Source organism: Ammospiza nelsoni, chromosome 22 (assembly GCF_027579445.1).
Source record: "Ammospiza nelsoni isolate bAmmNel1 chromosome 22, bAmmNel1.pri, whole genome shotgun sequence".
NCBI lineage: Eukaryota > Metazoa > Chordata > Aves > Passeriformes > Passerellidae > Ammospiza > Ammospiza nelsoni.
Window position 1 is genome coordinate 1,019,835 of NC_080654.1, and position 26,549 is coordinate 1,046,383.

At 42.3% G+C, this 26,549-nt stretch overlaps 4 protein-coding genes across 9 annotated transcripts in view; 3 read left to right on the top strand and 1 right to left on the bottom strand.

Moving 5' to 3' along the window:
- Positions 1 to 2,311: 2,311 nt before the first annotated feature.
- Positions 2,312 to 10,361, bottom strand: LZIC (leucine zipper and CTNNBIP1 domain containing). Of its 2 annotated transcripts, none has more exons than XM_059487311.1 (7): positions 10,303 to 10,361; positions 9,587 to 9,690; positions 8,425 to 8,560; positions 7,840 to 7,938; positions 7,290 to 7,385; positions 5,440 to 5,521; positions 2,312 to 4,499 (listed from the first exon to the last, which is right to left on the bottom strand). In XM_059487311.1, the coding sequence occupies exons 2-7, from the start codon at positions 9,685 to 9,687 to the stop codon at positions 4,441 to 4,443; spliced, it is 573 nt and encodes a 190-aa protein (XP_059343294.1). In that variant the 5' UTR covers positions 9,688 to 9,690; positions 10,303 to 10,361; the 3' UTR covers positions 2,312 to 4,440. The 2 variants fall into 2 exon arrangements, with proteins under 2 accessions (XP_059343294.1, XP_059343293.1); XM_059487310.1 differs by having other exon boundaries at positions 9,587 to 9,728; positions 10,303 to 10,341.
- Positions 9,763 to 16,136, top strand: NMNAT1 (nicotinamide nucleotide adenylyltransferase 1). 2 transcript variants are annotated; one of them, XM_059487307.1, is made up of 5 exons: positions 9,763 to 10,051; positions 12,467 to 12,634; positions 13,053 to 13,236; positions 13,402 to 13,547; positions 13,923 to 16,136. In XM_059487307.1, the coding sequence occupies exons 2-5, from the start codon at positions 12,517 to 12,519 to the stop codon at positions 14,339 to 14,341; spliced, it is 867 nt and encodes a 288-aa protein (XP_059343290.1). In that variant the 5' UTR covers positions 9,763 to 10,051; positions 12,467 to 12,516; the 3' UTR covers positions 14,342 to 16,136. The 2 variants fall into 2 exon arrangements, with proteins under 2 accessions (XP_059343290.1, XP_059343291.1); XM_059487308.1 differs by lacking the exon at positions 9,763 to 10,051 and adding an exon at positions 10,392 to 10,420.
- A 508-nt stretch (positions 16,137 to 16,644) lies between these two features.
- On the top strand, positions 16,645 to 18,433 carry RBP7 (retinol binding protein 7). 2 transcript variants are annotated; one of them, XM_059487313.1, is made up of 4 exons: positions 16,645 to 16,827; positions 17,347 to 17,525; positions 17,782 to 17,883; positions 18,191 to 18,433. In XM_059487313.1, exons 1-4 carry the CDS (start codon positions 16,755 to 16,757, stop codon positions 18,239 to 18,241), a joined length of 405 nt encoding a protein of 134 aa, XP_059343296.1. In that variant the 5' UTR covers positions 16,645 to 16,754; the 3' UTR covers positions 18,242 to 18,433. The 2 variants fall into 2 exon arrangements, with proteins under 2 accessions (XP_059343296.1, XP_059343295.1); XM_059487312.1 differs by lacking the exon at positions 16,645 to 16,827 and having other exon boundaries at positions 17,244 to 17,525.
- Positions 18,434 to 21,097: 2,664 nt separating this feature from the next.
- The window catches only part of UBE4B (ubiquitination factor E4B), a 33,043-nt gene continuing 27,591 nt past the window's right edge, over positions 21,098 to 26,549 (top strand). For all 3 annotated transcript variants that reach the window (XM_059487499.1, XM_059487500.1, XM_059487501.1), the window contains exon 1: positions 21,098 to 21,277. In XM_059487499.1, coding sequence (XP_059343482.1) covers positions 21,254 to 21,277 — 24 coding nt within the window. In that variant the 5' untranslated portion in view covers positions 21,098 to 21,253. The remainder of the gene's footprint in view (positions 21,278 to 26,549) is intronic.

Here is a 26,549-nt window from a genome sequence, read left to right on the forward strand (position 1 = left end):
TACACAAGCCACCAAAGGCTCTTCACCCTGCTCCATCACTCATCGGCATTATGGTTTCCCACTAGGTTAACAGTAACCCTGCCTCCTCACAGGGTGCATTGGTGAGGCCAGCAAGGTAAGTACAAAATTCCTGGAGATGAAAATGCTTTGTGAACCAAGTGTTATTTAGTAAAATGCGTCTGTTCTCCACTCGGTATTTAACTTAATTGCATAAAGATAGTCACAGTAATGAAATAGGTGGCACTTCCTTTAACAGCTTGATACTTAATGACATCAAAGCCCGATGCCACTGAAATCCAAACCCCACTGCCAGCTAATGAAGGGCTTAACATGAAAGCCTCTGCAAAGAGCAAACCCAAGCCTCTGACAGGAACAGGAATGGTGCAAATGTGCTGGGATCTGAGATCACTGGCACATACCCACAGCACAGCAGGCAGTAATGATTATTAATTATTTAAGAAAAGAACATAAGAGCTCCAGCATAAGCTGAAAAAAATATGCAGAAGCATTGCATTGGGATCCTCCAGTTGGATTACTGTTAATTAGCACAGTACATGAGTCTGAGGGAAAGATCTAAAAGCATCTTATGCTAGTGGGAGCATATAATTAAGCCATCATTTGCATCCTTGCAATAGTATGAATTTCCTTACTGATAACATCATGGGCACAACACCATTTTATGACTAAGTACTGTCTAGCTCTCCTAATTCAGCTGGCTGACTGTACAGCAGTGCAATGCAATCTTACACATCAATTTAACATCCTGCATTTATTTAGGAAGGGTTTTAGCAGGGAGAGATACCACAAGGCTTCCTCTAACCTAGGAGAATTTTAGATTTATTTTCTTAAAACTGAACTCCTGCCCCACCTTAGTTTATTCCCTTCAAGCTTACCAAGAGAGTTAGCTATCAAGCAAGGTGACATCTTGCCATCAGCCACTTGTATCATCATAAGACATGGTGGATGCTCAAGAGGCCTCTCAACTATGCTAGGTCTGCAAGAGATAGAGTAAAATGTTGCTCATGTCTCATGGGAATGCACGGAGCCTCCCAAAGCAAACAGAATGTAGAACTGCACGTGATCAAATCTGTTACCTCCCAATCATCACGCTGCCTGACCTAACCCTCAGCAAGGGAATGTCAGAAGTTTAATTATCTAAAGGTTAAGTCTAACATTTTTACAAGTATTGTATAAAGACTTGATATTATTTTACCAAAATCTATCAGATTAAATGGATTTTTCTTTTCAACAGCTTCTCATCTCTTGTTTAATGAGGCTGCTGTTTATTCTAGTAAGCCAAAACTTCATGAAACCTTTTCCTCCGAATCCCTGCTTGACTTAGAAAAATTCTCTCAATTCACCCTTTCCTTCCTGATCTCCATTTGTTTCTTAATCAGCTGGGAAATTCATTTAGGATTCCTTCACAGCACAGCTGCTTCCACCCTCCATGTCCCCCTGTACTTGTTGGCATCCCCCTCTCATTAAGGGCTTCCAGCAGCATCTGCACACACAATCCCTGCTTTCATTATCCATGATTCAACCACACACAACAATAATGAAAACCCTTTCTCTCCAAGATATGTGAGGTACCCAATGAAGGACTTGTTTTTAGTTTGGGATTCTTTTGTTAATATTTTATATGTCAGACTTAGTCTGATAATTCAAATCCATCAAAATCATGCATTGATCCCACTTCAGCCAGCAGTGACGGAGCCTGAACTGCCTGGCCATAGGGTGTCATTTACACAGAGCTCTCTATCAAAATGAATTTGACTTTTACAGGCAAAGTAGCATAAGAAAGTAAGGGATCTCTTAAGAAATCTTGTATTTTTTCTTCAGCACAAAGGTAACTTGCTACTTTTCCATTCAAGATCAAAGAAGGGAAATAACTCAAGGAGACAAAGACAGAAGAAAGAGAGGCAGAATATTTGAAGCTTCAATTTTCTAACACTTTTTCCTTCAGATCAGTAGAATCACTGGATTCACTCTATAGAGAAAGAAGATTAAAAAAAGGAGGTTATATATGGCCAAAAAAGGACTCTGGGAACTTTGCTGATGTGTTTAAAGCTACTGTACTTTACAGTTCTTATTTCAGAAGTAAAATGATAAACAAAAAACAAAGCACTTTTAATCTTCAAAGCAATGTATGATCAATAACAACTTCACAGCACTCGATATTTAAGGATCATAATCTGTATTTTACTCCAGGAAAGAAAGATGTGTACAGAATGAGTGATCTGCCCAGGTCCAACACGGAACTGGGGATGGGACTCACACATCACAAGCTTGTTTGTTAAACACAAACCCATGCTTTCATTTAGCAGTTGTTCTTTTGTTATCAGTTTTTATTTGAGGAAATCATTATTATAATAAATAGATTATGGACTTTTTTATACAGCCCCTGCAGAAACATTTGAGGTGGTGGTGGAGGTACATCCCAGGATTATTTAGCAAAGTATTTAGCACAACACACCAATTAACTTACTATGCCTTAAATCAATATAACTATTTCAAGAGGTTACTTAACTCTCTGTAAGGGTCAACACATGAATAGCTTCACATCAGCAGCAGCTTCCTTGTTAAATCACATTTATGGCCAGGGCTTTCTGCAGGACACAGCCAGTCTCTGGGTAGAGCTCTGATTTCTGACCCTTCACAGCTTCTGAGAGAGAAGTCTGACCCAACACACTGAATCTTGCAATACTGGTACTGATCTCAGTCTCATCTCTGTCCATCTAAACCACCAGAGATCCTTCCAAGAGCAGAAGAAGCAGATGTTGGAAAGATGTTCAGTCAAGGATCAATTCAATTGGAATGTTACAACTGCCCGCAGTACAGGTATTTGCAAAAATCCTGAAATATTTACACACCAATTTAAAAAAGTTTCTCCTGGAAACGTACACCTCAAACTACAAGGAAAAAGATTTCCATGTCATTGTACTGTAAACTTTTTGTGAGTGCTGAGAGATTTAATTTACATAATAATGCTGCAAGCAGGCTGGGGGTGTATGGGGAGAGAGTTCCTTAGCACCAGTAATGAGCAGAAAGGAAAAGAAGGCAGCTCCAGTCCTCACAGACTGTTTTGCTTCCCATAATTTCAGAGTCTAATAACGCCTTTTAATAAGCTGCTCTCAGCTATGAAGCTGCAATCAGCCTTTGTCAGAGAACACAATGCTGTCTCAGACAGAAAATAGTTCTGCTGGAATGGACAAAAGACCCCTCCTCAATAAAGGCTTTCTAATAACAGGGAGAAAGAAGTTCTATCAGTGAAAAACAAATTATGCTATCTCCATCCTGTATCCTTTATTTCTTAAATGCTAGATGTCAAAAGTATATCTGTTAAAGCAAAATGCAGTCTAGAAACACATTTTCTAATCTACTCCAGTCCCAGTTTACAATTAGATAAACTTGCTAATTTATAGGGTATTTATGCCCTGTAAGTGCACTCTAAATGACAACTGAGCATGTTAATTTTCTGTTTCTAGTCAATGCTACCCACTAAGTCTCTGAGCTAAAAATTCAACTACGAGATTTCAAATCCTCCTAAGCTTAGTTTATTCAGGATCCAGGGGAGACACAGACCCTCCCCTCTCTGTAGCACCACCACTGAGATTGAACAACACTTGCACTGATCACATAACGGGAGCTTTTTTTGTTTCTACTTGCAAGCTATTTCATGCCCCCTCCGAAATAACAGCAGTGTGCAGTTACACACCAGAGCTGAAGGAAGAGCATCTCACTGCCATGTCCTATCAATTCCTGTCCCTTCAATACACAAGGTTAAATGACTCCAGAAGCCTCCCCACAGGGCTGCCATTGTCCTCAGCCAGGGCTGGGACACAAAGTGCTCATTCATGTGCACGGCAAACAAGCAGCCGAGGGCCAGTGATCAGCATCCAGGCTCATTTTTGGTCTTCTGCAAACAGTTTGTAGAAAGATGGCATTTCAATAAACTACATCCATTTTCCAAAGCTTCAATGCCTTCCTAGCACAAACTACTTAGTGGGGAGTCCAGACAAAAATTAAGACAATGTGAAAAATCACCCAAAAAAACCATCAGGACCACTTCGTAAAAAGATCTGCTTGCTACAACCACATGCAAAAAGATTCAGTTTTAATAGTTAGAGAAATACACATTCAGAAAAGTTCAAAACAACTGACTCTTTCGAAAGACAGTCACACCATGCTTTTGTTCTAGAGTTCCTCTTAGTGTTCAGCCTCAGAGCTTGTATTACTGAAAGGGTACAGACACCAAGGTCCCAAAGTGCACTTAAGGCTGTTTACTTCATATCTTCTGGTTAAGGACCCAAGAGATTTAGGGCTTGGGTTTTTTGTTTTGCTTTGCTTTTTTTTCAATATGTAAGAAATAGAAAAACCAAACGCAGTGTGACCAAAATCCAACGCTGCTGATAACTGGAGACACAAGCCTCACGAACCTCTTCATTGTTTTGCCTTTTCTACTTCAACACTTGCAAGAGCAAAGACCTTGTCTCCTGATCCTGAGGGGGGAAAAAGCATTTTCAGTAAGTATTAGTGGAAATTGTGAATTACCTTATATACAATTTAAATCAAGCAAAACATTTGAGATCCAAAGAAATCAAATCTACACTGTGAAAACTTGAACACTTGAGCTAATTAAAAAAAAAAACCCACAATAGCTTGCCAGGTCTAGAGCAGCCATGTCCTACTGTGCCTGGCTGGGATGGAGCTCCCTTTCCCCAGATTCCCCTGTAGAGCTGTGCTTTGTGTTTGCAGCTGGAATGGTGTTGGTAACACCCCCACACACAGAGATACTGCCAAAGTCCTCTCTTGAAGAGAGGGTTCTCACCTTGCTTACACTTCCAGGGAGGGCAGAGCTGAAAGGTAGGGCACCCAGACAGTTTATTTGTAGCCTGAGCTAGTCTGGCACGTTCCTGCCATTCATAGCTCTTTCATCCCAATTTAACTACTACTACAGTGAACTGTCTGCTCATTTAATGCCTTTTGTAACTCAACTCTTGATCCTGTCAACACAATCAGAGGTATGACAATCATGGCAGGAAGAGTGCTTTAAAGCTGTATTTTGACAATGTGCCAATAACTGCCAAATTCTCTGCATCAAGCAGAGGACACAGCTCTCCTGAAGAGTGTCTTTAATGCAAAAAAGATCTGTGTTTAATTCTAACAGCAGCATCTCTGCCTGAGACAGACTACTCAAGCCTTCAGCATGATGGGCACCCTTGGCATTTCATGGATGTTTGGCATTGGATTTATTTGTTGTGTTACTTTTTCCTTATAGTAGTTTATCAGAATTTCATTGTTAATAAAACATATATTAACATTTAATGGCATGAATCTCTTGTTCATATATTCTCTTTCATAGGGGAACCAGACATACTTCTAATAATTAGTGTTCAATGAGGCAAAGCAATCACAAGTTATATGAGAATGAAAACTTACCAAGGTCAGTGGAGACTCTCTCAAATTGGCTCAGGGCTGTACCAGCATTTGTTGACAAGAACATCTCATCATCACCAGTGAGCTAAATCAAAAGAAGCCACAACTGTGAAGCTGATACCTTAACTGTGCATGTTCCCACCATCTACGTGTGCATCTACATGAGCTAGGACAGGTTACAGAAATTGTCCATTTGCAGCTTTTGAGTGGCAGTGTTATCTGCCCTACTGAAACCTAAAACAAAAAACAGAAGCTACTTCCCCTAGCACTGAATTTTCCCTCCCTGGCTCCTGCCAGCCCAGGCAGTGCAGTGCCAGCATGTGCAGTGTCAGACATGCCTGCACACGCAAGTTTCAAGTTGATTTGCAGTGATAATTTTTTATTAAAAGGTCACACTGTACCTGTGTACCTGAACTATGCCGAGGTGTCAATAACTTTTTTGTCACAAGGTCAGTATGGTAATGAACTAAGATCTAAGCTTACTTCCTATCATCTACTGAGGAAAGGAAAAAAAAAAAAAAAAGCAGTCACTGCCAGCTTTGACCATGTTAAGAGCCAATGACCTAGAAATGGTTCTCTTCCTTTAAAGTGACATTTCCCCATGTATATTTTACTTTTATGTACATGTTCTGATGCCTTGTGACAGATGCCCATAAAATATTTACAATAATGAAGCAGTAACCTACATTTGGAAGGTTCAGATATGCTAAGTTAAAAGTCATTTAATTAGCCTCAGATACACATCTTTATTACAGCAAAGCATGTGTGTCAAACTCTTCACATCAGTTTATTTATTAGAACTATAAAAATCAGGTACAGATATTCAGGATGATGTTGGAATGAAGGAAAACATATTACTTACCTGCCTTTGCTGGCTTTGTTTGCAAGCATACAGCTACTTAATACTTTGCAGTGTTGTGCAGACAAACATGCAGCATTTGCTGTCATTGTTCACATCCAGAACAGATGTGAGACTCCTGTCCTAGCAAGCCCTCTGTGCAGCAGGCTACTGATCATTTCAAAAGGTTAAGAGTACAGGTCAGGGTGTGGTGAAGTGGCTTGATGCTGTGGTCCAAGGAACTCATTCCAAGAGGATTAGATAGCTTCCTGCATTCAGTTCACAACCTTAACTAGCTTTTACGTATTTGCAAAAGATTTTTCTCCTCTGACACTCAAGCAATAAAATATTGGGAAAGCCTTTGCTTTGGAAACTACTTGGATTGCAGCTCCTTTAAGTACTGCATTTGATCTTCTCCATGACATTCCTTCATTTCCTAAAAAAGCTACACTACAGAGATACACAGCAACCCATTTTCTTCATATACCATCCACAAAGAGAAGTAACTTCTCTTCCTCCCTCTGGTGGCAAACCCAGGGCTTTTTCTGTCACTGATGGATCACTGGGGCAACAATGAATTTATCACTCATCTCTCCAATTTCCTTTTCTCATACCCAGGGGTAGGCACAATTGACACTATAAAAGTGAAGCTGGACACATGTCAGAGGTCTTGAATAGTTTCTGATGATTTGGTGGTAGATGGCCAGTAAAAGATTTGTTCTGTAGCTTTTATAAATACCATCACCTTGTACCAGCTGGTGTGTGATTCATGCATACAGCCTACCAAAGGAAGTATTTAAAGTAGAAACAGCCATACAGAAAGGTACCAAACTATTTGATACATGTTCAGCTTCAGAAAGTTTGGCATTAAAATGGAAGGACATTTATGTAATGTCACAGCAAGCTGCATTTTATAATTTGCTTATAAAATTGCAATTTCTTGTTTTAATTATTTCTAATTCCTCCTAAATAGGCAGAAAACTCTACCCACCTGACTATGATACCAACCCCTTACCTTCTCACCCAGCTTTCTGAGGGCAGTCAGGATTTCCAGTTTCTGTTGGGTGTACAGGTCTCGTGGCAACTTCCCAACCATTAAGTCTCTGTCCATCTGCACACCAGGGGAGAAAAAGTCAAAATATATAAGCTTCCATTATTTCACCCAACACAACGGCATGAGAAATGCAACAGCCTAAAAATATCATCAGTAGCAATGGACCCACATCATCTGGATCTTCAGTTTAGATCTCTGAAACATTGAATGCACTCTCCAGCCCTCAGTACAATCACAGACTTTCTATTTGCAGCTTCCTCAGTTCACTCTGTTAACCCCATTTTTGCTTTGAAGCAGGAAAATAGGAGATAACTCAAGAAATACACATGGTTGCCCCCATTACCTCAATAAACATTTAAGATCGAACAAATATTGAAAGAGAACTTCTCCATCTTTTTTGGACTTTATGACCAAGTTTTCCAGTACACTCAGTGCTTTCCTTGCAATCCTTACACACTTGAATCAGACTGCCTCAAATGAACAGCTTTTGCAGGAAAACAGAAGCCTTCACCTCTGCCAGTCTTGTCCTCAATTGCCTCGGCTGCTTCTTTGCAAACATCCTAATCACTTCTGGAGTTTTAAATGCTTGGCTGATGGCTGCTTGTATTGCCTGCAAGGAGAAGAGCAAGAATGTGATTCCTGTTAGTCCTGGTCAAACTGCAGCAGCAGGACAAGATTAATGAGGGCTGGAAAGCATCATTAGTATCCTCTACATCATATGATATACAGAACTCATCTTTTTTTTCATAACCATGGAAGTGAAATTTAAAAAAAAATACCTTTATGGAGGGCTTAAAGAATCCTCTAATTAATGTAACTAGACTGAGAAAGAGCTGTGAAACTTTTCATTACTTAAAGTCCAGGTCCTAATCTCCTATAATGTTAAGGTTGTAATTCATCAATGGGTTTTTTTCCCTTTTCAAATGAAGACATCTATCCAAGTTTTTTACATATAAAAGTGTAATAAATTAGGAAATACATTAGTTACCATAGATCTATATTTCACATAAAAATTCTAGTGAATCACTTGTATCTATTTGCTATTTCATCAACTCCAAGAAGAACATGAAGTTTTTTAGCAACACATCCTCCTTACCAGCTGCATGCCACTGAGCTCATCCACCAAAGTCATATCTCCAGACATAATCTTCTTCAGGGAGTCATTGAACTCACTCAGCTGCTCAAGAGTTTCTTTTTTGGTCTCTTCATACTCATCTGCATCCAGCTCTTCTCTAGGGAGGACCCAAGAAGACACACTGAATCACAGGATCCAGCCTGAGACACCCATGGGGCACAGAGCTTGGTTCTCCAGGCTGCACTGAGGAGTTCCCATCCCTGCAGCCTGCTCTGCTCTGCTCTGGCCCTCTCAGCTCCCATCCAGCTCATGCACTGCTCAGGTCTGCACCCCTCCCAGCCACCTGCATGGCTCTACACTCACTGATGATAAAAAAGCCCTAGTAATGAACAAGATATTTAGAAGTATTTTTGGATCTCAACACAATTATGTGGTGAGATTGTCTTGCCCAAAGCTGCAGTGAATGAGATTATCTGAGAAGCCTATCTCACACCCAAAGCCATCCACTTAGGAATAACTGATCCTGCTGTCTAAACCTTGCCCAGTTCCCAGAACAGCACCAGCACCCCACAGCAGTTCTAATTGTTCTTGGAAAAGATGCGTACTGCTAGGACAAGCTGGAACTAGAGTCAGAAACCATCTAAACACAGGGTGCTTAAATGCAACTACTAAAACAGATAAAAGCCCAACCTTCTTGATAATTCACTGTCTCAAATTGTATCAACACACATAAGACTAATACAAAATCACAGGAAGAGTTAGACAAACAAGAAAGTAAACAATGCAACCCCCCCCCCCCCCCCCAGGGATCTATAATTATAAGAAAAACCAAAAGAGCCCCAAAAGTTATTCGTTCACTCCTATTAAAAATCCCATAGAAAAACTGTGATTTTTGTGAACAGCTGTTTAAACTTTAAAAGTCACACTGAAATATAACATTTCAAAGAAAATACAGAGTATTTCTGCTAGCATTTTTCCTAGATATATAAAGCAATCATAATAAAGGTTTTTAAAAATAACTTTTACTGACACCAATATCCTACTTAATTTAAAAACAGAAAGCCACAGCAAAACACAAAAATAAATAAGCTTCCTCCTAAGATTTTTGAAAGGTAGCACTTTCTTCTGCCAACCACTTAAGAAAAATAATACCATATAAGAGGAAAGCAACTATTTATATTACCTGCACTCTTCCAGATCTTGAAGTTGTTGCATTAATCTGTCCAACTGCTCCTCCAAGTTTTGTTTTAGTTTACTGGTCTCTGTTGTTCCTCTTGAAGCCATTTTCTGTTTTCACAGGAAAATGTTGTTTTTACATGACACTTCTAAGAGAAAGTACATTTTATTGTTTGTATCAACAACTTATAACGTATTTCAAACACTCTAAATATTAAAATTATGCAATATCTTGCTGACGGAATGTTTAATCACAACACCCGGAGATCCTCGCAGTGGAAATACAGAAATGCCAGGCTGCGTGCACAGAATTATCTCCACAGCAAGAGGCGGTTCAGAGGGCACTCCAACAGCCACAGCACACACAATCAAGCAGCAACTACTGAAATACAGAGGCCCCGCTATAAGACACAATAGGTTCGACTCCTCAACAGCCCCTCGGACCGCTGTTCAGGAGACAGCCCGGGTGCAGGTGTGCGGGGCAGCAGGAGAACCAGCGCTCCCGGGGATGGTGCCGGGCGGACACGGCGGCCAGCGGCCATCCCGGCCCCACAGCCCCCTGAGGGAGCGCGGCCCTCGCTCCGGGCCGGCCGCGCGGCCTGGGAGGAGCGGGAGGAGCGGCCGGAACTCGGGCGCTGCCCGGGGCCCGCTGCCCGTTCCCCGGCCGCGCTCCGGCCCCGCTCTTCCCCCTCCGCCCGCCCGGCCGGCCCCGGGCTCCCTCACCCCTCAGCCGGGCAGGCCGCGTCAGGGCGGGCTCATCCCGCTCCTGCGGCGCCGCTTCCGCCGCGCCCGGGCCAATGAGCGCGAGCGGCCCCGGGCCCGGCTGAGGGCACGGCGCGGGGTGAGCGGGCACGGGGAACGGGGACAGCGGGGACAGGGAGCGGGGACAGGGAGCGGGGGTGAACGGGGACAAGGAGCGGGGACTGCGGGGACAGGGAGCGGGGGTGAGCGGGCACGGACAGCGGGCACAGCGCGGGGCCGAGCGGGGCTCACCGGGGACAGGCGGCGGCGGCGGGGGTTGCTCGCTGGGCGAGGACCGGACCCCCGTGCAGGCCCGCGGGGGCGGAGAGCTGCGGAGGGTGTTAGTGAAGCGCCCAGCGACGCCCACATCGTGCTTATATTCTATGTATATACCCATATATAAACATATTTGACAGATATTTGCCTCTGAAACATGAGATTGAGCAAAGCATCCTTACCTGCTTATTCCCTGAAGGTGACTGGCAGGGTGGGCTCCAGAGCCATCCCAAGACCTGCTGTAGGCATATTTTGGTGTATTCTAGTGCAGGGTGAGTTTATGAGGCAATGATTGCCTGTTTCTGTAAAGTTAGGAGCATGAAAAGGGACATTTGACTAACTCCCGAAAAAGGCACTCTGTATTTCCATCTTAAAATTTTCTACTTTTTTTGCACTTTTTTTTTTTTTAAGGAAAAAATCAATCTTTTCCAGTTTTGCAGCATGTGTCACTCTGTTGAAAGTAGGATTTGTGCATTACAAAGGCAGTCTAATTCCTCTCCTCCCTGTTCCCATAGTAACTCTCTTAGCCATGCCCCTGTGAAGGCTGCATTTCAAGTACCACCAGCCGTTCCACTGCTGAGCTACTCTGCAGTAATGAAGAATATTTGAAAAGTTGGTGAAACTATTGAAAGCACAGAAAAGTACTAGCACTTACAAAATGTGAAGCCTTGCAAGCATTCCTTTTATCCACGGGCTGTTTGATGTTAGGACACAGTCGCTGTTGCCAGGTTTGGCTGTGATGGTGTCTCAGTGCTGTGGCTGCTGTGAACATCACTCAGCCCCTCTGTCAGGGAGACACAGTGTGAGGGTGACCTCGTGGGATTTTTCCAGGTGGTGATGTTGCTGTAGAAACAATGGCAGACAATTCTGTGCTCCTCAGGATGTCTCAGACATCTCGCAAACAGCAACAGCCCATTGCAGTTCTCCTTTGTTAGGCCAGATGTGGGAAAACATCTTGGCAAGCCAGAATAGTCTCAGGAAAAAATACAGAAGCAAAAATGGGTGTGAGGTGTGAGGAGAAATTGAATGATAATTAGTGAAATTTCCTTATTTTCAGCAATTCTTAAGCAGCTTTCTGAAACTGAAGCTCAGAAGCAGAACAGAACTGTGGTATTTTAGCAAAGGGGAAAACCCCCAGTATTTAATTGCAGCTTTTACTAAACTTCTGTAATTTACTATTCTTCTCTCACCTTTTCCATTGGTACACCTAACACTTGCTGCAACACAAAGCAGAGTGACTTTTCTCATGTTTAGTCTATAGCACTCTCTTCCCACATATCACACTGAATTATATAAATTACCCCCTTTAGATTTTATATTTCAGAAAATGTAAATAAATCCCAAAGAAATGTTGACACTGTTCTCCTCCAGAATTTAACACAATATAATATGTGACACAGTCTTGGTTTTATAATCTTGCTGGAAAGGGTCACTGCAGTTGAGTAGCAAGACTAGGAATGGTCACAGATGTTCTATTTCTCCCTGTGAGCATAGAAGGAAGTTACTTAACAAGGAAGTTCCCTGCCCACATGTCCCTTGGCAGTTGATTGGCACTGCCATCTTAAAATGGTGCAAAGTTCTAATAAAGTTTGTCCTGCAATCAGGACTGATAATCTCTCCACATGAAGTTTAAAATGAGCTGCTTTTCCACAGAGTGGGCAGTACGCCATCCTCTCTGGGCAAACAGCCTCTTTGCAGTGATTTCATATTTAATCACTTAGAAACTGGACAAAGAAGTGTCACATGGACAGTCACAGGCCAGGTTGGTGGAAGAAAAATACAGCATTCAGTTAGATCTTGAAATTTTATCTTCTGCTTGTTGGCACCACAAGTAAGTAACGATAACTCTTTCTTGTCCCATTTCTTGTAGTGGCTGGCACCAGCATTGTCCACTGAGCTCCGTGGCTGTGAGCAGTGGCCATGGAAGATCCTGACACGAAGACTGAAGTGGTGCTGCTGGCCTGTGGGTCCTTCAATCCCATCACCAACATGCACCTGAGGCTGTTTGAGCTGGCTAAAGACTACTTCCATGAAACAGGTAGCATGGTTATTTATTATTCAGAATAGCTTTGATAACCAGACACTTCAATGTTAAGGTGAATATTTTGTGGCTATGAATGCTTGACAGTGACAAATATTTAGCAAATGCTAATTTGTGTTATGTCTTTATGTCTTATACAAAGGCCATTTTGAGAGAACTCATTTATGTGTTGCTTTAATGAGCTAAAGCACAGGGTTTATAGTTTACAGAAATATATATCTTTCTAATACATCTTACTAACTCCTTCATTGTGCTGCCCTGACAGTGCAGGAGTGTCCTGTATTTTTCCACGGGACTGGCTATCAGCTGCCTTTGCACTGCATAATGGTTATGTCACAGGTTAAATACAATGCAGGGGAAGTAACATCTGCTCAACCACTTCTCATGTTCTTGTGCGATGTGTTTTTTTCCACAGGAAAATACAAAGTAATCAAAGGCATCATTTCACCAGTGGGTGATGCATATAAGAAGAAAGGTCTGATCAGTGCGAATCACCGAGTGACTATGGCAAAACTGGCTACAAAAAACTCAGACTGGGTGGAAGTTGATGATTGGGAAAGCTGCCAGAGCGAGTGGTTGGAAACACTCAAAGTTTTAAGGTATTTTTCAGCCAACCTCTAAAGTCTCACAAACCTATAGAAGGATTAAGAATGGTGTTAACTCTAACAAGTTGGGATAATTGCAGAGAGAGGTTCTTTGGTAGGCCATACTATCCCAATTTTTTCCTACATCTTTAAAATACCTAAAATACATCTGTTTTGCAGGTATCATCATCAAAAGCTTTTATCTGCTGATGTCACTAATAGTCTGCAGGATGATGTACCCATAACAAAGCTGGGACGGAAGAGAAAACAGGAACCAAACAGGCATGAGCCCATTAAAAAGAAAAATCAGAGTCCAGTTGTAAAAAGTTAAGTCTGTTTGCAAATTAGATGGTTAATGATCCTTGTTATTTCAAGAGAATTGCACCAATGAGTAACTTTTATGGTGGCTCCTGGTTCTGGTGTCACTCAGTGACTTTATTCCCTTAGATTCCACAGAATAAGGCATTAGATCCCTTTAATGAAGGGACTCCCATAACCTTTATTCAGAAAAATCCTGTGTTATGGTTACTAATTATAAATTATATACTCCGAATCTGTTTTTTTAATTTCATTCCATTGTCTCATCTCAACCAAAGATACAGAGAGAAAGGGAGCCAAGAAATTAAATGTCCCTGTGAAGTTTGCTAAAATCTGCCAAGCCCCAAACCAAGCCGTATTTCTCATTTAATTTTCTCTTTAAGGTGTCCCACAGGTTAAACTGCTTTGTGGAAGTGACATGCTGGAATCTTTTGGAGTCCCCAATCTGTGGAAGTTGGAGGACATCACTGAAATTGTGGAAAAACACGGCCTCGTGTGTATCAGTAGGGCCGGAAGCAATGTTCAGAAATTCATCTACGAATCGGATATTTTGTGGAGACATAAGAATAACATTCACCTTGTGGAAGAATGGATCACAAATGATATTTCCTCCACCAAGATCCGGAGAGCCCTGCGGAGGGGCCAGAGCATCCGTTACCTGGTGCCGGACGTGGTGCGGGCGTACATCGAGAGGAACGGGCTGTACAGCGCCGAGAGCGAGGACAGGAACGCGGGGCTGCTCCTGGCTCCATTGCAGAAACACGCCAGCGACCCCAGGAGCTCACAGGCACTGAACCACTGACCCGCTGGCTCTGGAAAACCACATTTCATACAGGAAAGTGTGTTTTCTAGGGGCTGGCTGGGGCTTTTCCTTAGGTAAATAGGGGGCTGATTCCGTACATCTGCAGTTAGCAGTGAGGTTTGGTGCACTCCGTGATTGGACCTACACAACCTTTGTCAAGTCCAGTAATAAGATGTTCACATTTTAATGTTTTGTCCCAGTGCACTGAAGGGAGTATGAGAATTCACATCGGTACGTGAAAATTGCAAATGTATAACAAATGAAAATGTTCTGATTAGTTTTAACTCAAACTGCTCTGCTGTTTATAAAATGATAACACAAATATTTTTAATAACTTACAGTGTCTTAACAAAGTTATCTGGTTTCAAGATGTACCATTTACTTACACTAAATCTATGTAATTTTTTTTTTTTTAATTGTCAACATGTGGTTCACCTCAAAAAAATTATTTAGCTCTATCCTGGAAGGGAAGAATTTCCTCCTGGCTGAAGTGGTGCTAGGTATAGCATGCTTTGAGCTGCTTGCCTTTAAGATATGCAGCTGCTTGTTTGCTGTCATGCAATTTGCTTCCAGAAATGTCTTCTACTTTACTTTTCTATTCATGTTTCCAGAGCTGTAATGTTAAGCTCAGTTTTGTTTCTGATGGAAGGACAAACCTACCTCAGGAACTGGTTTAAAGCCATTGATTTAATAGATAGAAATTAATAATAGTGTCACTGCACAGATTCTGAGACACTTGTCCCTTTATTACAAATAATACATTGATTTCAAATAATAAAGTTTCTTTTACTTTTGAGCCATAAGTAGAATATAATTATATTTAGCCAGAATTGTTTTCTGTTAGTAGAGAGAAAATGGTACTATATCAATACTGGTCATAAGTGAAATATTTTTCTTTTTGAGAAATCTGGTTTTGAATCTAACAGTGTATTGTCTGTATTATGTGAACATAAGCTAGAGAGGCACTGTGACTGTTGTGGTGATAGAATTCTACCTCCTTTTATTTGCTGCTATCTCATTTCTGTTTGTATTATGTGCCTTATTAAGAATGCCAAGGTTTGCAAGCCACTTCTCATGAATCAACAACTCTTTAGAGGTCTTTGTGTAAGGTTTAAGTACTGATGTACAGAAAGAAGGACCACACCCCAGACTATCTGCATAATTTAAATTAAAATGTTATATCTGGACTTTGGCACAGGATTTACCAAGTACTGACTTCTCTTTGCTGGCAAGAGTCAGTAGTATTGCAACAGTGCTTTACTACCATAACCTCAGAACACCAAATTGTGGGTGAAATGTTACTATTTGAGTCAAGAGGAAACAGTAATTTTCATTTCTCAGTGCCATTCCTGTTTTAGTGTAGGTTAGAGAACAATATGCAGCTGCAAACAGGAAAGAAGCTTTGACGTCCCGAGTTCCTTCTCGCGTGATTCTGTGAGTCATATCAATCACACTGCCAGCTCCAAAAATGGAGCTAAACTTTGGGGAAACTGCTCTGCAAAATATTGTCCTTCTTATTCAGCCCAACACAAGTCAGTAAATAAATAAATGTAGTAGGTATAGGTGTGTTTCCTCACCTCTAAATCCCTTATTTCCTCACTTCAGATTCTCTAAGTCCTTTCTCTTCAAATTCAAGCATTTTTTATTCACTTTTCAAAACACATTGCTGGTTCATCAGTGATTTCTGTCACTGCTTTGCTGAAGTCCAACACTGAAGCTTATCTGCTGTGTCATGCATTCTGCTGCCTGTGTTCTGCCACAACATGTAGCATCTAATAAAGCATCAGTGGGAACAGCTCCTGGATCAGCTCTCCTTTATGTGTCAAGAGCAGAAAGCAAAGGCACGAGCTACATCTCCTATATACACAAGATTACTTTTTGAATTCTGTTTACTACTCACTCCAGACATAAACCAACATGATATAATTCTTATCTCTGCCATAGGTATGGCTTTAAAATTTGTTGATATAACACAATCCACAGTTTAACAGTCAGTCCGTGTCTGTTCAAGTACAGCCTGTCTTTACAGGGGTGCATCACCTTTTCTACAGATATCTGGATTTCAGATCATAAAGCCCAGATTTAATAAACTTACAGGAAATCTTAGTAATGACAAAATCAGTCCCTTTAAAGTATACAAGATGGACAAAATGGTTTAAGCCAGTTTTTGGCTTGCATTGTGGCTCTTGGGCTGTTAACATTTGCTAACACAAAGATTTCAGACACAATGAACTTTTCCCTGCAGCACAGCTGAAGCCATTCTACAAATACCCTCTCACCCACTGGCTCAGCACCCTTCCTCTCCAGCAGAAAGGTCCTGGGATGTAATCCCACCCACAGGCTGCCCTATAAAAGGCCTAGCTAGAAAACTACATTTGTGTTTCTGACTGCTTCTTCCTCCTTCTGTGTGGCAATGCCTGTGGATTTCAGCGGAACCTGGAATCTTGTCAGCAATGACAACTTTGAAGGTTATATGGTGGCCTTAGGTAGGTGAAAATACCTGCTTCTGTCCTTTCTCCCTTCTCCCTTAAGGGTCTTCTTGAATTGTAAGGACTGCCCTTCATTTCACCCTGTTTAAGGTATAGAATGCCTTAAAGAGAGTCTTGTTCATTCTTTCATTGCCTTTCCTCCAACAAAGAATGAGAACAGGCATTCACCTCTTATGGGTGAGTGGGGGTAAAGTCTGAAACCAAGTTTGGGTGTCTCTGTGGGGGAAGCCAACTGTCTCCAGGAGTCTTCTGGCTGAAAGTCCTGGAAATACTGCATAGGAATTGTACAACATCTGAATAAACTGGTTTTCAAAGAGTAAAAAGTACAAGAGGACAACTTACTTTGTGTAACACACAGCTTTAAACAAAACAAAAGTTTCCAATAAAACAAAGTGCTGCGTAGCAGTAAGGTCAAACTACTGTAAGAAATGCTTCTGGTAGTAATAAAGGTTAATTCCTGGCTGCCAGAATGGCTGGTGATAAATACAACTCTGATGTTTTCGCCTTCTGTCCAAGGTATTGACTTTGCAACGCGCAAAATAGCAAAAATGCTGAAGCCTCAGAAAGTGATCAAACAAGATGGTGATTCATTCTATATCCATACCACTAGCTCATTCAGAGATTATTTGCTTGAATTCAAAGTTGGAGAAGAGTTTGAGGAAGATAATAAAGGCTTGGATAACAGAAAATGCAAGGTAAGAGGGAATATATGAGGCTGTGGCAAAATTAAGATGCTATGATCAATCCAGACACTTGAACTGAAATTGTTTCAAAAATAATATTTGTAGTTCAAGACAGCAGTGGGAGCCTGAGTTACAGACAAGGAGTGTCACTTTCACTCAGGGGTAATATCTAGGTCCTCTTTTATCCAGGAAAATGCACATTTTCTGTAAGTATCTTGCAGAACTGAGACAGACATGCAGAAACACCTTTTTGTTCCCTGTTCTATAGAGCCTAGTTACCTGGGAAAACGACAAACTTGTCTGTGTCCAGACTGGTGAGAAGAAGAACAGGGGCTGGACTCACTGGCTCGAAGGAGATGACCTCCACCTGGTATTGACTTCAGATTTCTACTAATTATATCTCTGTATGGCAAAAGTTAGATTTATAATGTGATCACAGTGTGCATATGTCTTCTAGCTCTGTAGGATGTGTAATGGATGGTACATTGTGAGCATTCTGCTCTGAAGCAGCTTCATTGTTTCACTGTGTAGTTAAATTTGAATGTTAAGTGTAAGTTATTAGCGTGGCCAGGGTGGTGGTAAAGGATCTGTGTTCAATTTGGGAACTGTTCCTTTAAGTACTATAGATATCTATACTCTTGGGTTTTCTGTTTGTTTGTTTTTGGTTTTTTTGGTAGGAGCTTCGTTGTGAGAATCAAGTCTGCAGACAGGTCTTCAAGAGAGCTTGAGTGTGTGTGGTGTGCTGGGTCCTCCCTGCAGGGCCAGCTCTGCTCAGGAGCTGTGTCCAGGGAGGGCTCTACCAACAAGAACTGGCTCCTGTACCTATTAACCTGAGTGGTCTGAAGTTTCTGGCTCAGGAAATAAGTCTGCTGTTGCCAGTGTTAAAGGTCTGATTTTTGCTAATAAATGCCTCAAACCAATGTTAAGTATCTTGGTTTTGAATCTGTTTTTGGAGGAAAAAAACCAATCCAAAACATAAGTGATGAGGCTTGGGTCTCTAGGTTATCAAGAGTCAATTAAAAGGAGAAAACCTGCCAATTCTAAGAGGAATTCAAAGAGAAAAACAAAACAGGGGGAATGGGATACTGATAGAGAAGGGAAGATAACAAATAATGAAGCCAGCAACAGAAGGTATGGATTTATTTTTCAAAATGCTTCTCTTTAAGGTGTAGACTACTACTTTACCTGCTTGTGTCTTTCACACTGTTGTGTGAGGTGCCATATTGTGCCAGAGCTGCTTTGTTCTTAAAAATAATTAAGTTGAGCTTACCAGAAGAAACAAGGCTGTGGTCAAATCCCAGAACCATGAAGATGGGTCTGAGTGATCCATGAAGATTCCAGTCTGCAAAATAATTGAACTCTGTAAGCACATATACAGAGGGAAAACAATGCTGCTTTAGTTCAGCTTTGTTGGCATACAACTGTTAATTAGAGTAAATATTTTTCTTTATCACTGTGTGCATTATTGCATAGAAAAGTTTTTCTTGTGCGAACATGTAAGTTGTCAGATAAACTAGCTACGAATTGAATTAGTTGGTGCATATTCTTCGTTGCATATTCTTGGAGAACTGTAGCTTAAGCTTAGTAACTTAATTACTTCATATTAAAAAAATAGTCCGTGACATTTTGAAACAAGTAGCCTCGCCTTTCTGATACTTCCTATCCATTCAAAATGCTTTCATACATCAGAGTCAGACAAAAATCTCTTTAAGCATGGAGGGCTTTTGGTTAGATTGACGCTCTCCCCTAATTACCAGACTTGTATAAATTTAGGCTGGTTTCCAAAATAAAAAGAAAAGGACTAATACAGTTAGGGAAATGTGGGGTCCAGCAGTAAAATGCCTGGTGTTTATGCTGTGGATTCTGTCAGCGTTCTTCCTTCTGGGACTGAGTGGTTTTATTTGCTTGAAAACAGAATTGCTGTTAGTAGGAATCGCGATCCGGGGCAGCAGCCCCGCTCACAGGCGCTGACAAACTGCAGCGGCAGCAGCGGGCAGAGCTTTCTGCACCGCCGGATGGCGCCTGTGCAGCGCGCTGCCCCTCACGGCACGGGCACGGTCCGGTGCCAGGTTCAGGGGTCCTCCAGCCGCTTCCCAGCTGCGCTCTCCAGCAAAACCGCTGGGAGACGCAACACAGAACGGCTGTAATGACCTTGAAGGACGAGAACAGAACTCCCCAGAGGAGCACTTGAAGGGTTTTATTTAAAGGTGTTTCAGACCACTTCAATTATCTTAAAAAAAATCCTAAGGAGATAAACACAAAATGAAGTGTAATGTAAAAATCAAAGGCAACAATGTACATCTATTCTATAAAAAGACTGGCAATATATATTGTGATCCAAGTATTGGTTTCCTTTCTGAGCACCCTGGTTAAGTCATCAAAACATTTTGTTCAAAATAATTTAGATCAATAAAGTACATTAAAGTTGTATATGAAAACATAAGGCCATGTAGCCTAACTGCCTCATCTCTGCATTTAAAATTGGATCAATTCTACTGCTATATCATTATTTGCAGCGTGTATGAAAATATCTCCTAATAGCTCATATGGATCAGTTTAATTCTATCTTAAGAACATCCAGCTTTTACGGGATTCTTTCCCTTGCTGACTCAAATCACACTGCCCCGTGCAAGGCTCGCTGTTCAGGTCATATTGTTAGTGACTATTCTTCCTGGGCTAAAAACTTGCAGCTGCAACCCTCAATTCGTTTATCCTTTGCCGAAAGAACAACTTTAAAATATCCTTTTCTCTTTCATCTACGTGTATTATAACTCAAACAAGATGAGCTAGGGATGAACCTCCTATGTACTTACATGTAACCTGGCTGTTTTTTTCTGTGGCTGAATTACATTTCCAGTGTGAGGGAAAAGATTAATATCTTCCAGAAATATAGTATTTTGTGGTATAATGAGGGAATTAGGTACAGAAAAGTTTGTAATAAGAAAAAAAAAAACTTCATGTCCAAACTACACTTATAAAAGGCCGGGACCAAGTGCTCAATGGGGTCTTGGCATCTTGTTTTTCCCTTGGTGTGTTACTCAGCTCGCAACAATTAGATTTACATCCTGCGAACTCTCAAACACCCGTCACTGAGAAGAGGTTAATATTTACGGGCCCGTTGGAGAGGGAAGGCTTCAGCAGCTTGACCCTCTCTGGGACCGGGGCGTTCCTGAGGGGCAGCTGCCTCGTTCCGGGCCGTGTTCCGGACCCGTTCCGGGCCGTGTTCCCGTTCCCGCCTCTCCGGGCCCCTCACGAACCGCGACCCCTCACGAGCCCCGGGCCCGCCTTTCCCAGGCCCCGCCCCGGCCCCGCCCCTCCCTCCCCTCTGGCCGCTGCCATTGGCCAGCGCGGCGCGCGCGCGGCCCCGGCGTGCCCCGCCCCCGCGGGGGTCACGTGATCCCCAAGATGGCCGCCGCCGCCCTGTTGTTTTGATGAATAATCTCTGCGCGGGGCAGCGGCCGCGGGCGGGCGGGGGCCGGCGCCGGGAGCTCTGAGGGGCGCGGGGGCACCGGGAGGGCGGCTTCCCCTCGGCCGCGGCGGCAGCTGAGGCGCGGGTGGGCGGCGGGGAGCGGGCCGGGGGCGGCGGTGCTGCCGGCGGGCGAGGCGCGGCGCGGTCGCCCCGGAGATGCCCTTGTGAGGCGGCCCGGGGGGCAGCGGCGGCAGGAGAGCGCTGCCTCGGAGCGGCCCCGCGGCGGGGCGGAGGAACGCCCCCTCCTCCGGGCACCATTAAGAGGAAGGCGATGGAGGAGCTGAGCGCGGACGAGGTGGGTGCGCGGGGCCGGGGCCTGAGGGGCGGGCGGGCCCGCGGGGAGGGGGCGCGGGGCTGTGCTGGGCCCGGCTCGGGCCCGAGGGTGGGCACGGAGCCATCCCCCAGAGCTCTGCCCTCGCCCCCTGGCTGTGCTCCCTGGATTTTTCTCCCCTCCTGTCCCCGGGCTGGCCCTGACCCGCGACCCCCGGCTCGGCCGCGGGGTTGGGTTGCTGCTCTCCTGGTTAATTGTTTATTCTCTGCGTCCATCTGCTAGGTAGCCTTTGTCTGCAGCGTGTGCCCTCTCTGTGTCAGTACTAGGCGTTTATGTGTTCTTTGTGTGTGATTCGAAACACCCAACCTTTTAACATAGTAAAACACTTGAAATTTTGCTTCCTTAAAGTCTTTGCTGAGAAGCAAGATGGGTGTGTTCGTGGGCTTATATTTAGTATCATTTCTTCTTGAAGCAGCTTGAATCAGGCTTGTCAGTTTTCCACTGTTTCCTTTGATTTTCTTTATGTATTCAAGCTTTTCAGCTTTCACTGAAGAATTCTAGTGTTATGCTGCAGTTGGCAAACATCTGTAATGTATATATGTGAATATATGTTCTATTCACATAGAATAAGGTGAACTATTCCTTGTTTCTTTTAAAGGATGCTGCTTCCCTTGTTTTTTAATATATAATTAAATTCTTAAGGTTTTCCTATATATTAGAGAGTTTTCAAATTTATTATTTGGGTTACTATAGCAGGATCCAGGGAGTTTCCCAGTGATCCTGTGTAATCCTGAAATCAAAATGTATTGTACTGGACCTGCTGCAATACAGGCTCAGTGCTGTACTTCTAATCTAGGGAGGATCAAAAGAAGTTATTTTTATTCTGTCCATATCTTACAGTGGAATTGTAGGGCAGGGTGGCTGCTCTGGCCACTCAGATTTGTATTCCAAGAAGTTGGGATGTTTTTGATGATGGTGTCTGTCACGATTTAGCAATCCTGCTGTGTTGCATCATGATCTAGGAGAAAACACTTTGTGCTGTTTACTTGGTGGAGGTCCTCGTGCTCTGTGGAAGCACTGAGAGAAGGAGAGCAGTTCCCATGTTGGGAGGAGTGGGATGGGACACTGGCAGTGTAAATCTGCTGGGAAAAAGGATCTCCAGTTTTACAGGTGTATTTCATGAGTGCTTTGTTTACCTGCAGCTCTTCTCGTTGTTAAACTGCCCTGGTCCTGAGGTGTTTTATGATTAATTTCAGAATTATTTAACCTATGTAGGCTTATTTGTGTCACTGCCTCAGCACATTACTGACCTCATCAAAACCACTGCATCATGGATCTGAGGCTGCAGGAAAGGAGTTCTCCACTGAGGACTCATCCACCTTTTTTGGCCAAATGTTTGTCTCCAGTGACTTTCCACGTCCTTCTTGTCCAGTTCAGCAGGGACCAAAGCAAATGGTCTTTTAGGTGATTGCTTGTGACAATCTTGTATCATTTTAACGGAGTCATGGTGTCACTTCTTGTTATTAATGGATCTCTCACTGAAAAGTCAGAGCCAAGTTGATTTTGATTTTCCTCCACATCTCCACTTTGCTGTTACTTGGCACAGTGGGCCTGGATGAGATTATATTGAAAAATAACCTGAAATTTACTTTATGTGACTTCTTCACGTTCAGCCTTTTTTTCAGGCAATGAATGAAGGTGAAAAAATACCTAACGGAGGTTTAATTGCAAGGCTCTGACAGATAAGGTTATCTTCTGTTATCAGACCATAATTAAATATAACACTAATGCGTTGCAGCTTAAAAAGAGGAGATACACAATTGATCACACCTATATTTTAGTTTCAAGAAGATATTTTCCCCTCCTGTTAACAGTGTCTCTCACTGACGTTTTCTCAATGTTCACTTTAATGCACTAAAAGTTGTAATTCATTACAGACCATAGTAAAATTTTTAGGAGAGGGGAGAAAGAAATTTCCTTCTTAGTATGTGAGTTTTAGCACAGTAGATAGCACAAGATGAGAACAGGGACTTCACAGGAAAAAAGCAGAATTCAGCTAAATGTGGCATAAAGTGGGAAAGAATTATGTGAATTTGTCACCTCCCAACATGTACGTGAGTTTTGAGTAGCATTTTCTGAGAACATGACCACTATGACCAGAAAAATGAAGCATTTCTTAAACCAATTTAACATGCTCTAATGAATACAAGAAAAATAAAGCTATCAATTCAAATTACCCCTTATTGTACAGATTTGGAACTCTTCTACTTTATGTTTGAATAGGAGATTTATTTACAGTCTCACTAAGCAGTTGCCACTCTAGCAGATATGGATGCATAATTTTTTTTAACTGGGAATGTGTGAGCCTGAGGGACTAGTCTTCCTGTTGTATCTTTATTACCTGGTGCCAAATTAAATTATCAGTTAACCATCTTTAGCAGGGTGCTCTTTTAACATTTTTCTTGTGATGCATGCAGCTAACAGCTTTTAAGAAGTCCATTTAGATCAAAAAATGTATTTCTGAAAACTGCTATTTATAGATCTAGTCCAGATGTGTCCAGCAAAAACTACTATACTGTGATAGTTAAAAAGCAATGTGCTTGTCCCATTCAGCCAATTAGTTTGTTTTTTTTTTTTTTAATTAGGCTTTTAAACTGTGAAAACCTTGTCACTGTTAGGTAACAGAATGACACATAACAGCTTTATCATATGTCACTGGCTCAGGTCTGAAATGAAGGGTTGGGGATCATTCAAATGCCTTAAACTTCCCTAAAACATTGAGACCCCAGGTTTGTGCTGCTGGGTGGTAATTTGGGGGTCCATTCAGTCTGAAATGGGAACAGGTTATTGGAGGAACTCCCACACCTCTGAGGAGGGATTTGTGTGCAGGTTGGGGTCTGGATTGTCCCTTGTGTTGTGCAAACAAACTGTGTCTCCTGAGTCCCCAGCTGTGCCCATCTTCCCTCCTCTCCCTGCTGTTCAGCCTGAAGATACAGGGAATTAACTGGATAGAATGCGTCCACCAATTTTATGCCATCTTTTCAAACTTGGCCTGGATTTGGCCTTTTTGGCATAGTATTTCTCCTCTTTTATCTCTTACTTAAAAACTTCCTAGTCTTCAGATCAAACTTCAGATCCCTGTAATAATTTTATGTAAACCTGGAGGAATGTGACAGCTTGAGGTATCCAAGAACCAGATTTGGTCCTTCAACATGTGCTCCATGTACCCTCAGTTGTGAAAGCTGTAGCTGTCAGTGGTAAAAATATTCACAGTTTGTTTATATTTTAGCATTTCTTTGGTCAGCAGTAAGGAAGGTGATTGTAATTTGCCCATCATCCTTAAAGGGGCAGGGAAAAATATTGTATTAGTTTTATTAGACTATATTTGTGAATTAATTATGGTATTGGTTAACATCTCTGCCTTCTTCTCCTCACATATCTCCCTCCTTACAGCTGATTTCAAACTAGCTAGCAAGCATTAATGGGAACAGTTGTGGAAGAGCTCCATATCACATTAATGATATAAAAAGCAAGAAAAAGAAATCATCTTTCTCCTTCAGACACTGGTGCATATATGGAGTGCTTGTGTGTGTATTTGTTATATTTGTGAGTTGTGATAAATTAAGAACTTAATTTGGATTCAGATATGGGGACATGTAGATGGCCTTTTCTCAGTTATACCTTTGAGGGCTGAGGTAGTTCTGGAGTTTCTTCAGATAAGCACTTGGATGAAAAACCGAAAAATTGAAATATGAGGTACAAATGAAGAAGGGGGAGACCCTAATATGTATTACTTTTACCTGAAGGCAAAGCTGAACAATTTATTTCAGCATTAAGCTCCCCTATTTTGCTTGACAAGGAGGAAGGATTAGAGATTCTATTCATAGATATTTGAGTCTTAAAAAAAATGTAGCTGCCTTCCATGTTCATGTGGTGACACCTGTCGTGGAGGGAGATGTAGTTCCAGACACTGTTTTCCCACAGTTTTTGAAGTCTGATTTAATTTGATCTGTTCTTCTTCCTGTTGGAGTAGGTTTCACAGGCCATTAAATGATACAGCAATGTAGTGTAGACATTGACTTGACACAAATCTTTTGTTCACTCTTTCAGTTGCCTGGCAGTTCTTTAGGACTATGAGCAGAAATGAAAACTTTTAAGTTGTGTGCAATGCCTGAGTGTCATAATACAAAGAGAATAACAGGAATTGCTGATTTTTGCAGGGAGCTGACATCCTCAAATATAATTTTACTTTGGGCCTATTTCAAGCCAAAGATGTAAGCTTTGGGCACAGATCCTGTAAGGCAGCCTGTGATAATAAATAATTTATTTTCTGATTTTTGTTTTTGTGAAGCTTAAAGCATTATAAATCTAGTTTCATAAGTTTTATTTTGTCTATTTCTCATGTATAATATTAGTGTTATGTGATCACATACCAGTTTTAATAAGTAGATTTGTAACAGTTTTCTGTAGTTGGATTTTGAAGGCAGATGCTTCTCTTAAAAGGCAGATGCTTCTATCTTAAAAGGAACACGCAAAAACTGTTTTTAAAATTCTTTGTGATGGAATGCCTCTAGGTGATAAGAGGATGTTTTTTACTCTGTCTTCACTTGTCATGGTGCTTCTGTCCAGCACACAGGATGCAGTTTTGGTGTTGCAGTTCTGTTTTGGATTAATTTGAACCGTGGTGGTCTTGACTAACTTTCAGCTGGATGTTCTTGAGCACGGGTGTGTTGGTGTCAAGTTAAAGCAAAGGTCACGTTCATGTTGTCCCTTTTATCACATCAACGTGGCTTGTCAAATGCCAAAGTAAATGGGGAGGAGTATTGCACGTTTTGAAACTGCTGAGCAGTAAACGTTAAACTGGTCTTGCACAACCCCTCAAGGGACAGACACAGCATTGCCAGTGCAAATGGTTCTCCAAGGCAGCAAACACTTACTTTAAATTTGAACACGGAGGGTACTGTGTGCTGTGACACAGAACAGAGGAAGGGCAGCCAGCCCAGCTCCACTGAGCAGGCTTCAGGTAAGGCTGCAGTGTTGTGTTTGCCTTTGCAGGAGACAGAAGGGTTCACTGGGCGCCTCTCCTGGCAGGGGGGTTCAGTGGGCTCCTTTCCCTGACGGAGGGGTTCGCTCTCTCCTCCCCTGCCAGAGGGGTTCACTGGGCTCCTTTCACTGGGCTCCTTTCCCTGCCGGAGGGGCTCACTCTCTCCTCCCCTGCCAGAGGGGCTCACTCTCTCCTCTCCTCTCCTGCCAGAGGGGCTCACCCTCTCCTCTCCTCTCCTCTCCTCTCCTCTCC